The sequence below is a fragment of the Limulus polyphemus genome, unplaced genomic scaffold (genome assembly GCF_000517525.1).
Source record: "Limulus polyphemus unplaced genomic scaffold, Limulus_polyphemus-2.1.2 Scaffold521, whole genome shotgun sequence".
Taxonomy (NCBI): domain Eukaryota; kingdom Metazoa; phylum Arthropoda; class Merostomata; order Xiphosura; family Limulidae; genus Limulus; species Limulus polyphemus.
This window is the reverse complement of record NW_013666131.1, coordinates 7,747-21,287: the sequence shown is the minus strand read 5'-3', so window position 1 is coordinate 21,287 and position 13,541 is coordinate 7,747. Positions and strand designations below refer to the sequence as shown.

At 35.2% G+C, this 13,541-nt stretch overlaps 1 protein-coding gene across 12 annotated transcripts in view; it reads right to left on the bottom strand.

The window, feature by feature from the left end:
• LOC106458834 (syntaxin-12-like) overlaps nt 1-13,541 on the bottom strand; it is a 41,243-nt gene that overhangs the window by 24,057 nt on the left and 3,645 nt on the right. Inside the window, exons 1-6 of one of the 12 annotated variants that reach the window (XM_022385178.1) lie at nt 12,376-12,391; nt 9,376-9,608; nt 8,111-8,259; nt 1,769-1,837; nt 842-911; nt 391-490 (exon numbers count right to left, since the gene is read on the bottom strand). In XM_022385178.1, the coding sequence (XP_022240886.1) occupies nt 391-490; nt 842-911; nt 1,769-1,837; nt 8,111-8,174 (303 nt within the window). In that variant the 5' untranslated portion in view covers nt 8,175-8,259; nt 9,376-9,608; nt 12,376-12,391. Of the gene's footprint in view, nt 1-390; nt 491-841; nt 912-1,768; nt 1,838-8,110; nt 8,260-9,375; nt 9,609-11,323; nt 11,854-11,973; nt 11,997-12,043; nt 12,080-12,203; nt 12,221-12,375; nt 12,392-13,541 lie in introns of those variants that run through there. The other 11 variants (XM_022385179.1, XM_022385177.1, XM_022385175.1 and 8 more) reach the window with 11 other exon arrangements.

Below are 13,541 nucleotides of genomic sequence, written 5' to 3'. Positions count from 1 at the left end.
GACATATATTTATTGTAAAATCAAACTCATTCGCCGAATGTAGACAAACCGCGCGATTGCATAAACACTTATCTACGGCATGGAACACCAAAATCCGATAAATAATTTTAAAAAATGTGTTTCTCCGAAAGAAAACCGGAGGTTTTCAGGATTTTTTAGAAATATCTGGATTTCTGGATAAATCCGGAAGACTTTCATTATTAAATGTATCATCCTACTAAGATTGGTTGAAATTGGTCAAAAAAACCACGGAGTAGGTTGCAGACAAACAAACAAATTTTTTGCTTTTATAAGTATAGATAGTAAGTGTCATATAGTAACATCAGCAAAACCTCAATCATTATATATCACCTATGTTGAATTCTATTAATAATTTTTAAATTATCATACCTGATCATGCTGGCTAGATGACTTGTCCAATGAAATCAACTTTCTTAAATGCTGATGTGTGTCTTTTGCCAACTGATTTGTGTAGTTCTGTATCTGATGTCTAAAAGAATAAATTAACTGAGCACAAAAAATTACCATGAACAATTACTCACACCTTAAAATATCACTGATAGTATTCTACTGTTCAGAAAAGGCATTACTGTGTATTTTGCATTAAATATTATTTGTTATGCATTCATTACAAACACACACACACAAATATATATATTACAATGCAGCCAAAAAAGAAAACACAAATTAGAAAATACATCAGTCATTTCAAAACAAAAAAATTGCCTTAAGCAGAAAGACATGTGAATAAAACACTAAGAAATATTTTATTCTATTTTATATTTAACATTCATTTGGATATATATGCTAATAAATTGAATTAGCTACACTAAAAACTCACAGCTGAGAATGCAAACTTTCTGAATCTAGTGTAGTTCCTAGCTGATTTACCATCTTCTGAACTGAACTGACTGAAAGAAACAAAAATATTGAGAATGATAAGTAGTAATAAAACTTTTCAAAGATAGGTATGCTCAATAAATCAACTTAAGGTATTAAAATGCCCAGTGATTTACCAACAAGAAAAAACATCTTATTAGTGAATACAAGTTAATATCAAAATTACAGTTCTAAGCTTGCATATTATAGAACACTATTAGATCTTTAGAGGGAGCTCATATGACTCAAACTTTCCCTCTCAGTAACATAAAATAACTAAAGGAGACCAGATTCAAACATTCACAATCACTAGTTTGACTAGATTTTCTATGAGTATTTTTTTATTAAACAATTCTGGACTCAAATGGTTTGCAGTAGAGATTACCTAAATGTTAGTCTAAATAGAAATAATTATTATAAGGCCTTACTAAAACTTAATATTTCTTCTTTCTTAGAAATGTTTATACTAGAAAAAAAGAAATTTTCCTTTTTTTTTGGAGGGGGAGATAAAACAGAAAAATTAAAACATCTTTCTATAACCAAGACTGGCATTTGTTAATGTATCCAAGTCTTCAAGGTTAACCCACATAAAAAAATACATGTAGAAAACTAGTATCCTACAAATTACATTTCTAGCCCTAAGAATTAACAAACATATTGAAAAGGTAACAGTAGCCTATTACCTTAGATGATTATGTTTACACTTCTGATTGTCTTGGTAAGCTTTTAAGTTTCTTATTCAGTAACTACTTTGTAGCCATGTTAACAAAATAATCTAGTGTGCTTCTATAAGTACATAAAAACCATGGTGAAAATTCAAAGCTGCAGTGATCATAGAAAATATCTTTACTGCATATTAAACAAAAAAAACACAGCCTTTAAAACATACCATTTTGAGTAATCTTTTGGATATTTGTACCAACAACTTGTGAAAGTCTATTGAATTCATCCTGTTCACCTGTAACATAGGAAAAGAAGTATATATATATATAATTAGCATGAACCAGAGTGAAATTAAAGTTTCTGAGTACAGTTTCATTTAGTGTGATGACATCTATTACCATATTTATATACTACTACATCAAACAGAACATTTAGTATGACTTGAAATATCATCCATTAGGTTACAACAACTTAAATAATTATTTATTATTATTATTTTTATATATTCATGTTTTTTACAAGTATGTAACAAAACTAACAGATTACACTATTACACAAATATTTGAAAGCATCTTTTACAATGATAGTGTCTAGGGTAAAAAACTGTATGAATGAAGGTTAAACCTTTCCAACAACCATTTACACATATCAAGTCAAGCAACAGTAATAATAAGTACTCAATCTATACAAGTCTTGTACATGATATCACAAAACTCTTTATTTAATTCAAAACTACCATATTGGATGTCAAACACTTCCTTCTACCAATCAACAGCAATCCAAATCAGTACAAGATTCTGTAAAGCTTCACATCCACAATTTTTCTGTACTGAAAATGTATTTCTGATAGGTACTTACCTCCACTCTTCATCTTCTGCCCTTTAAGCATTGCTCAAAAAGCTTTGTGACCAGCTCCCCAGTCTACATAACCCATCAATTTCATGCCATTTCTGAACATGCACACATCATGTGACTACTCTCTACCAATAGTATTGTGCTACCTATATTGGCACAGCTAGCTTTTCTCTGCTATTACTGGCAAGCTCCAAAAGAAGAATACTGGCAGTGGGGAGGAAGGGTGGGAAGTGTGTGAGAGAAGGTAAGTACCTATCGAAAATACATTTTCAGTGTAAGAAAAATGTTAACTTTTGATAAAGTCCTTCCTCCTCTTACACAAAGGTAGAGAGAGGGGCTGGTGTAGTCAAACAATATTGAAATCAGGCTGAAAGCAACTGCCTAGAATGAACAGGTGTCCTTGGAGATGAAAACGAAGTACACTTGTGGGGTACCACACTACTTCTGGAACAGGTATACTCTTTGTCCTTGAAGTAGAAAATTCATTTCATAGGGGTAGAAAAATAAGGATATGCACAAGTGCAATGTGTTCTGAGAAGTGCAATTCATGGCAAAATATAAACAACTACGTGCATTCACAACCTCAACCTGACAGACGTTGTTCCATATTTCTTCCTTGGGATTAGGAAGTTGTGGTTAAAAATAAAATATTGTAATATAAACATAGTGGCTAGGGCATGTGGACCATGTTATATATACCCATCAACCCCAACTGTAAGTAAACAGTGTTCTACATCAAGCAACTGGAATTATTAAGAGGGAGTTAGCTTTCAGCCAAAACTAGACAACCTCCCAAACATAGGAGCAAGAAGTACAACTAAATGAACCCGGCAATACGGGATAATTGCACTGTCTCAACTCAACCATAAGAACAAGGTAAAATCTGTAACTGGTATTAGGAGCAGAAATCATAAATCACTCAATGTAAATACAGGGAAGTGACATTTGGCATCCAGAATTACGAGGAAAACATGGAACCTTCCCTCAACTGCAGGAACAGCATACGTACGTCCTGTAGCCGGGATTATAAGGCACATGAATTCCCCCAAATTCAAATGTAGGTGCAGGGAAAGAACCTCCTGCAACCAAAATTAACAAGAAGAGAGGCCTCTGCTACACACAACTGTACGAACAAGAAGGTGTCATCCTGAACCTGCTCCAACTGATATATGTCCAACTGGGAAAAAGGATTCAGGAGAAATGGAAGGAGGGAAACCAGCTTTGCCCTCTTCTCACTGAGTGGATAATCATGAGTAGGTATAGTAAAATAAATTTCTAAACTCACTCAGAAGGAAGCCTCCATGGTCCACCGCCCAAGTGACTTGGAACTGGGAGTGGTAAGGACCCCCATGTTCCACTGGAAGTAAATGTGGTAGGGAGTCTGGAGGAACATCACACTGGGGAAAGTGTAATGGGTGTTCACAATTCCCTATTTTGAAATCCAGACAGACCCAATTTATTCAATACAAGGGTCAGCAGGGAAGGTCAGAAATCTCCTTCTTCTTTACTCATGAATTTCATGAGTGACAGTCCACCACTGAGTGAAATTTACTGATATCTAGAAACATGTATATATACCACTTGGTATGCCACCAGTTTTCTTGCGGAAACACCCCATCTCTACAGTGGGTGCTATAGTGCAATTAGTAAATGGTGCGAGTTTGAGGTAAAGCATACCTGATCAGGCAACACCAGTCACAGAGTGGGATCCTAATATCAGTGGTTAAAAACCCCAACCCTCTAAAGATGTGTCCATGAACAGATGTAACTCTGAACGAGGTGGAGGAAGCAGAATACCCATCGTGAATGGATGTGTGTAGAATCACCATGGGAGGGAGATGATATACATCAGAGGAAGATACAGTTAGATCATATACATAATGAATGTGATCTCCTCCAAAGGACAGCTAAGGCAAGCAGCCTAGGACATAGTGATGTGAAAAATTTGATGAGAAGAAATGCCATGGAGACAGCAACCTTCCATGGATAAGTCCAAATACATTAGCCTAACGAGCTGATAAACCCACCCTGTAAGAGTGAGAGGAGGACAGATCACAGGAACAGAAGGGTTCCAGAGAATAAAAAGTCAGGAATATGAATCCCAAAAGAAGGCAGTACATGCCACATAATACCATAAGAAGCTCACCGGACAAAGAAGCCGATCAGGATCAGAATGGGAATATAGATGGGAAATGGATGTGAAAGCCAAACCACCTTTACAGGAAGCATAGGTCTTAGGGATGAAGGACTGGTTGGGATAGAGGATGACATAAGAGGAATGGTAAAGGATGCGAGTAGCATTAATGGCATAAATATCTGATCAATGACATCCACAAGCAAGGAGGAGAAGGAAATAGGACTTTCTGGATAGATGGTACATGGAACATGTAGACAATGGTTCAAAGGGAGGATGAGAAAGGACAAAGGACCACAGTGAGATCCCAATCAGGCAAAACATAGGAACGTGGAAGACGTACGGCTCAAAACGAGCAGAAAAAGGAGGGAAATGACAGGGGAAGACAAAACCTTACAAAACTTGGAGAAATGAAATGTGTTTGGCAAGGCCAGCCAATAGCTAGCCAAGATTAAAGTGGACAAGCCTTTGTCAAATAACCAGGTGAAGAATTTGGAAAGATGAGGAATGGAAGGGTGGGAAGGATGGAAGCCGCGTCGAATAGACCAAAGGCAAAAAGGAAGACCAACGTTTTTGGTAAGTGGCCATGGAAGAAGATTGGATGGATCAGGAAAGGAAAGATGCCACATGAAGAGTCAGTTCCTGGGCTGAAGAAATGAACCTGACAAAAGCCATTTGTGAAGATGGAGTGTGGTAATGTCTGGATGATCAATGTCTGATTTAGGTTGACAGAGTAGAGACTGAGACAGAGGTAAGGGTAGAAGGAGCTCATACAAGTAAAGGTCAGAGCAAAGGGAACCATGACTGCACCAGCTAATATTAAGTCACAAGTAGGACTAGACATGAAGTGGTTTGAATTAGTGATAGAACTCTGGAGAGGAGTTGAATAGGAGGGTAATCATAGACGTGAAGACCCCTACAAACTTTTGTAAAGACCCCAGAGCTAATGGATGTGGAACTGTAGACCAAAAGGAAAGTAGTTTGGTGTTCCTGTGGGTGGTAAAGGCATTGATATGAGGTGCTCCAAGCCTAGAACACACACACACACCAAATAGGATGAGATAATCGATCCACAACCAGATTCAGGGTGCCAGGGACATGGCAAACTAAGACCACAAATATGGTGATTGTGGGCCCAGAAAAAGAGATCCAGAGTTTGAAAACACAGTGACATGGGCTTGGTTCCTCCTTGCTTGGTGATATAAGTTATGACAGTGGAGTGGACCATAACCACCCTCTCCTGCAGGAAAGAATGAAATGGGACAAAGCTTGACAAACTGCCATAAGTTTGAGAATGTTGATATGGAAAGCAGACTCCTCAACTGATCAGACACCAGAAATTCTCTAGAGTTTAGTAAAGTACCGCAACCCTCTAATAATGCATCCATAAACAAATGTAACTCTGAACGAGATGGAGGAAGCAGAATACCAATCGTGAAATGGTCCCTATCAAACCATCAAGCCAGATCGGCCCTGATCTAGAAAGGAAGGAAGGGCAACAGAGTGGTCCAAGAGATCCAAGGAGAAGTTATACTGATCGAGGAGCATCCACTGAAATGATGGGTGCACATGAGCTTGACCCATGGGAATGAGAGCCTTCAAGGAAGTCCACATCCCCAAAGGAGATAGAACTTCTAAGGCCATGAGAGAATGCCATCTCACTTCGTATCCCAGAAACAAAGAAGAGGAATCTGTTGCATCACCTATAATGCTGGTGTCATTAAGCTTAGGTGTGGGAAAATGAGGATAGGGACAGGAATGCCAGGTGGACAGTAAGGATATAAGTGAAGAAAAAGGAGGATGTAAAACAAGGACAGGGGACTCCTAGGTGGAAGCAGGAGGGTGAGATAAATGTGTGATCAGAGAAGACAAGGAAAAATGCAATGTAGCCACATTAGTCCTGGATTCCAAGGAATCAGGACGACCCACAAGTACAGTATTGTGTAGAAAGGGGGCCTGATGTAGATCATGCAGGAAAGAATGGGAGGGATGCACCCCTGCAAGTAAAGCATCCCTCCCCAACAAATCCCAACAACACAAAAGCCAGGTATTGAGGAAAAAGGCAGATGCTGATAAACAAGCCATAGTGGACCAAAGGAGAGCCCCGAGTTCATCTGAAAAATTTTCAGGAGAGTGACAAAAGGCCTCAGACAATAACTGGAAGAAAGACAGGTAACATAAAAGGAAGGAGAAAGAAAGGAAAATCCTTGAGAACTGAGCCTGATTAAAATGAACCAAAAAACCTGGATTCAAGCTCCACAGAGGGAATAAAGGATCCAACTACTGAGAATGCAAAACTGGATCCGAAGCACAATGGTACTCCAAAGCATATTGGTTCAACAAATGAGGGGGGATAGGGCATGCCAACACCTGACTGAGTTGGTCAGAAAATCTCTGACTATGAACTCTTATGTCAAGCAAAGAGGGAAAAACATAATAATCGGAAGGTGGAATATTAGCTAGTAAGGAAGGGGAGGCATCTTAGGCGACAGGGGAAACATGCAAAATGCTACATACTTGATTACAAATTTTCTTCACCATGATGGTATTCATCCTCAGGTTGAAAAGGAGAAGAAATTGCCAGCCAAACGTATGACTCTGCAGATAAAGTCGAATCTGAGTCCTGGGAAGTTATAGCATTTGTATTGTCGACTGTCACAGGAATTTCCATTTCTGACATACTGAACCTCAATTTCATGCTAATTACAATTAGAATTCAGAAACAATAAAAAATTCAAATGTAAAATCATTGAAACAATTGAATTCAAACACTGATAAATAAAACTGTTTAATATATTTTTTTCAAATGGCAACAAAATGCAATCAAAAGCTGTGGTCACACTAAAAAAAACACATCTAAACAATGTAGTTCCAATCAAGAAAGTGAAGATTGAGTGGGAATAGCAGAGAGAGCTAGCTGTGCCAATATATATGATAAAATACTATTGATGGAGAGCAGTCACATGATATGTACATGTTCATAAATGGCATGCAGATAGGACCATATTGAAATTATCTATCACTACTATAGTATATCTTTTGTTTTATTCTTACACTCAATGTAAATAATAGGAGATTGAGCTTTTAATACAAAGAAACTAAAATAAAGACTGCCAACCACTGCTTGACACTATAGCAATAAGACAAGCCCAGCCTATTATCAACAATTTGGTATATAATTGTATAAACTAAGCAAATTAATTACTACAAAGGTATGTGGGGGGCACAACAATTGTCTCTTACATCCTTTCAGGGCCTTGTTATAACACTTTTGATTCACCATTTAGTAAGACTACATAGTCTTCAGGGATGGCATGACCACCAGTTTTGTGTCAATATAATGAACCAGAATGTAAAGAAGTTTGTCCTAATTGTGGCTTCAGCCTAAGATCCTAAGCTCAAACTAATACTCTAAGAACGATACTCAACCAAACATGTTATAAGAGCTCAATTCCCAAACAGTTAACTTTCACCCTGATCATGACAAACAATTTACTAAAATAAATATTAATGCTTCAAAAGGTATAAAAGAGCATAGTAGTTTTGTTAAAAATTAATTAATTCTATAATATAACTTACACCCAAAATTTTCTCCTTGTTGGAAAGATGAGAACTGTAATACATCTGAATATCCTTTAGACATACTGAGATTCTGTAGTCCTTGGTGTTATAACTAGAACAGATAATCTTTTCTTTGAGGTAGAATGTTCTTGAAAAAAACGAGGATGCTGAAAAAAAATGTAGTTATTCAAATGATGTGTAAATAAGCCCATGTGAGGCAAATCATCTGTTGCATATTTTTATCCCAATTTCTTCAGATCTACAATCAATGAATTTTACTTTAATTTTTTATAATGTTACAAACTATTTACAATAACAACAGCTTTTAAATGCTTACACTAGAACTACGTATGTTTTTAAAATTATAATAGCTCTACTCTATGAAAAATTGTAACAAAATCTGACTATAAGTTGGTCATAACACTTTAACTATTTTCTAGTTACTAAATTAAAAAGATTTACAGCACTCAAACTAGAAGCTATGATCAATTTTTAGACTTAAACGAAAGACATTATATGTAAATTTGTTAAGTCAACTAATTTCAGAATGGCTTTTATAAGTTCTACATAATTTTATCACCTATTGAATACTAAACTTTGAAGCTTTTTTTGAAAGGTTAAAAAACTAGGTAAAATAATACATACAAAAATTATAAGAAAAATGGCAAAATGTGAAATAAATATTTAGTGAATGATGGACTACTATTTGATATAAGAAAGCCAGCCAGTTGTGTCTGACCTTGAAGATAAATATCACCTGGAGACAATTTCACTGATATATGTATAACTTCATTATGATTTCTGATAAATACACCATCAATTTTGCAAACAAACTAATACATAAGATAAATTAGATTATAAACACAAAATTTTTAAGTAAAAAACATGAATAATGACAGTGATATTTTCTATTGGCAAGTAGGTTATGCCCCAATGATACAATAACCCTTGTTGATAGTGAGAGTAGACAAGTTGGTGTTGCCTGTATCCTGGAAGTTAACATCTTCCTAATCTGAAAATGTATTTCCAATATTTAACAAAGAGGACAAACAATTCCAGAAAAATGTTTAACTACTTGTACCCGACGTTTCGGTTTCCGCCTTTATCAAGAGTCTATGAACGTCACAGGTTACCAAACAGATTTGTAAGCCAAAACGTTGGGTACAAGTAATTCAACATTTTTCTGAAGTTGTTTGTCAACTTCATTAAATAATGGTTTCTATCCTTCAGTCAGCACTGAAAAATTTCAAAAACAGTAATATGTATTTCCAATAGATATTCACCTCCGCACGCTGAATAGCTATATTCCTCATGCATTTGCCGATGAAGCTTGCATGCCACTAGCCTTAAGATAACTCCCACTTAAATTCATTGTTTTAACGTGAACTGCACTGGTTGCATAATAACATCATCATGAGACAAAAGCCCTTCACCAATAGGATGGCAACTCAACTTCCATGCACAGTAGCTTCCCATATGCACTTGCACCAGTGATACACCGCTCTCTCCAGTCGTTCTGACCACATAAAATCAGATAAAAGTAGGAAAATCATGTGAGAAACAAGCCTAGAGAATTTGCTTAGATCATGTTTGATACTTCTCATGACCAACTCTTTAATTACTCTTATTAACATTGTAATTTTCTCACTGAACTTCAGAATTTAGATTTTTATTGATTTAAGAAAGGGTGTTTCACTATGTTTATCTATCAAATCAATATGATAGCAAACAAATTACAGACACAATTAATAAGTTATGAATAAAGAATTACTTTGAATTTATTCAATGAGGCTTTGAAAGTAGTACTCCTTGTGAGAATATAAAGAAAAATAGCTAATCAGTTATCATACATTAAAATTATGTAAAAACTTAAAAGTGTACTGAAACAATTGTGAAACATTATAAAAACCTCAAGCAGCATTTTTGCCCTTTACTGTTTGGAAAATCAAATAATTCAATTATTCTAAAAGCTAAAAAAATTAAATCTGTTAGAAAGAGAATTTTCTAATAATATATTTTGCAGAAGTTTCAATTTTGAATGAGATTTTGTATATTTTGCATCAACAAAATTATTTTTATATATATTGATTTTGTTTATTAAAAAGACTAAACATTTCAGAACTTGGTTAATCACATAAATTTGAAATATAACTGTCTGAATTTGTTGTACGTTTTGTTAACAATAATATCACATTTACTTGGCTAGGTTGTTATGTTTTAAGCAATTCACTAAAACAGTGATTAACAGGAAGGAATCTTCAATAGCCACAGCACTTGAAATTCTTTTAGGCAGGACTAGAGTAAATTAATCTATGAGACCTTTGTTTCCGTTTTTATGAGCTATATTTTTGTGCACAGCAATACTAAGCATGAGGCACGCATATACCCAATTCAATTTTATTACTCATTAGAATCTCTACCAGCCTACCCTCAAATTGAAATTCTTTTAGGTAGGATTACAGTAAATTAATCTATGAGACCTTGGGCATGGTTAAATATATCAATCAAAAGGGTTTGACCTCCTGAGTCCAAAACTGTAATTAGATCTTAAATCGGTTAAGAGATGACAGAGCTATGAGCTAAAAGTTTGTAGTTGAAAAAAAAAAAGAAGTCAGAGCCATCCTATGAGCCACAGCTAAAAATATCAAAATAAGGCTTACTATATACAGTACATAATATTGAAAAATCATTGAACATTTCATTAAATTGTTTGTGGACCGAGTTAAGCACTAGACTTTAAATGTAAGATGTAGGGGCCAAGAAATTCGTTTCTCTGTTACTGGTCACCAAACATCATTTCAGATGCCTCTGAATTAAGCCTTTTTTGCAGCTATTGGAGAACAATAGTGAAACCACAGTGTGTGGGACTGGGTAACTAGAAGTATTATAATGCTAATATTTTAGCTGACTTATATTTCACCATTTTACATTTTGGTAAACTGTTTTACTTGACTTTCACTTCTCAAAATATAAAAAAATTATGTCAACAAGTTGTGTTATTTTATTAATTTTTATTCAAGAAAGAAAGGTAATGTTTGTTCATTGTTAAGCATAAAGCAAAACAATGTGTTGTGCCCACCAGGAATATCAAAACCACTGATGTGGTCACTGAAATTGAAAACATCAGTTACAACTACAAAACAAAAAATGTTACAGTGTAAATTCTGCTGATACGACTACAGGTAACTAAATCAACCGTTCTTGAACAAGTTGAAGCTAATAAGTACTTACTACAAGTATAATCTAGAAGAAGAATAGATACTTTCGGTCTTGTATTCTAAAAGAGGGAAACTGTGCTAACACAACATTAATATTAGAATTGAACTTAGTTAGAAAGCAGGACAGCTCAATCTAGAATATGCAAGGCATTCTAATCTTTATGTGTAAGAACAATATATTTAATTTATGATACTCATTACGAGGTTGATATTTAGTTTTGCTCTAATTAGTTGGCTTGCTCAGATCGGAATATTAATTAATACCTAGGCTAGAACCTAACACTAGTATTAGTAACACTAAACAGTTACATTATTTAATTTCTGAATTTCATATTAATGTATAAAGGCATTTTAATACTAGCACTAGTAAACGACCTTACAACACCAAATTTATTTTTCTTTAATTGGACACAACGTTTCGCTTTACAGCTTCTTCAGGTTACGGTTTTATTCACTTTTACTTAGTCAAAGTTAGTGGAATGATCCTGAAGAAACTGTAATTTGTAAAGCGAAACGTTGAGTGTCTAATTAAAGAAAAATAACAAATTTGGTATTAATTATAAACTGTTATAACTATAAACTAATAAAGTATAAGATCGTTTTCTACTAGTAGTAGTATTAAAAAAACCTAACATTATGTATAATAAATTAATATAATATTACAACTATAGATAGCGATAGCGCTTGGGTTATAGGGTTTTTATTCATTTCTATCAATACTTCTTGAACCTACGTGTTCATCAAACATAACCTGGAAAGCTATACTATATAGTAAAAATATTTGCTGTAAATTGAGATTAGTAACACTAACAGAAATATGTTGCAGTAAAAACTGATTAAACAAATATTTTCAAAATTTCATACATAAAGTAAAAAGTTTAATATTATATTACTATGAATCTAAGCTCTCAAAAATAACATTTTCAAAAACACGTCCATGCACACAACTAAGTATGTGGTGCTACTAAACAAAGTAAATTCTGATTTTATGCATATTATGTACTAAAAATAAAATAGATAAGTTTGTTACAATAGAATTATAATAAATAGTAGCGACACACTAACTTAGTTTGTTTGTTTGTTTTGAATTTCGCGCAAAGCTACACGACGGCTATCTGCGCTAGCCGTCCCTAATTTAGCAGTGTAAGACTAGAGGGAAGACAGCTAGTCATCACCACCCACCGCCAACTCTTGGGCTACTCTTTTACCAATGAATAGTGGGATTGACCGTCACATTATAACGCCCCCACGGCTGAAAGGGCGAGCATGTTTGGTGTGACGGGGATTCGAACCCGCGACCCACTAACCTAGTACTACGACACTAGTACGAGTACGACAAAGAAAACATACGAGTTCGTTATTCTACAATTTGCCCCCAGTGGCACAGCGGTATGTCTGCGGACTTACATCGCTAGAATTCGGGTTTCGATACCCGTGGTGGGCAGAGCACAGATAGCCCATTGTGTAGCTTTGTGCTTAATTACATACAAACAAACATTCTACAATTTCAAGAAATAAGAGTATCAAAAAATAATTGTATGATTTACGACACTTGATTTTATTTTCACATATTTGACGTATGTTCTGTGCCAGAAGACGCACAACAGCAATTGTAAGCAGACGTCAGAAATGTAGAATAATATCTACGCATGGGCGATAACAGCCGAGAGGCGCTAGAATGTTCTTTCCTGATCTTCGCATGCACACAGAAGATTTGCTGAGTGGCTTTTAATTAACAAGCGGAATTGGGCTTGTTTTATTTTGAGATCGTTCATTTTATTTTTATTTTTGTAATAGCTGACTTCAACACACAATAAAATGGTCGTAGAGGTGGTTTCAGTGATTCACATGGTTAATCACATCGTTTCAATTTTTTGAATGATTCTATCCCAAGTCCTGTTCAATTAAAAACACACCCACAATCGTGAATTTCTGGCCCGCCTACTTGACACATTTTACATTCCAATTAACCTTCGTAAATTGCTATTACTAGGGTAAGACATAAAAGAGTAGTTTTGAAAGTCAATACTGATTGTTTTGGACTTATTTCGAAAGGCAGTGCCGCTTATTTTGGGCTTCTTTTTGAACCGCATTGCCGCTTATTTTTCTTGCGAGACTTGGCAACACTGGCACACAAGGACCAGCAATTTGTTATTGTTGCGTATCTGCTTGTTTGTTAATTTCCGGTAAAAATTCTATCCGAGAAACTTCAGCGATACAGTTCCTTTCTT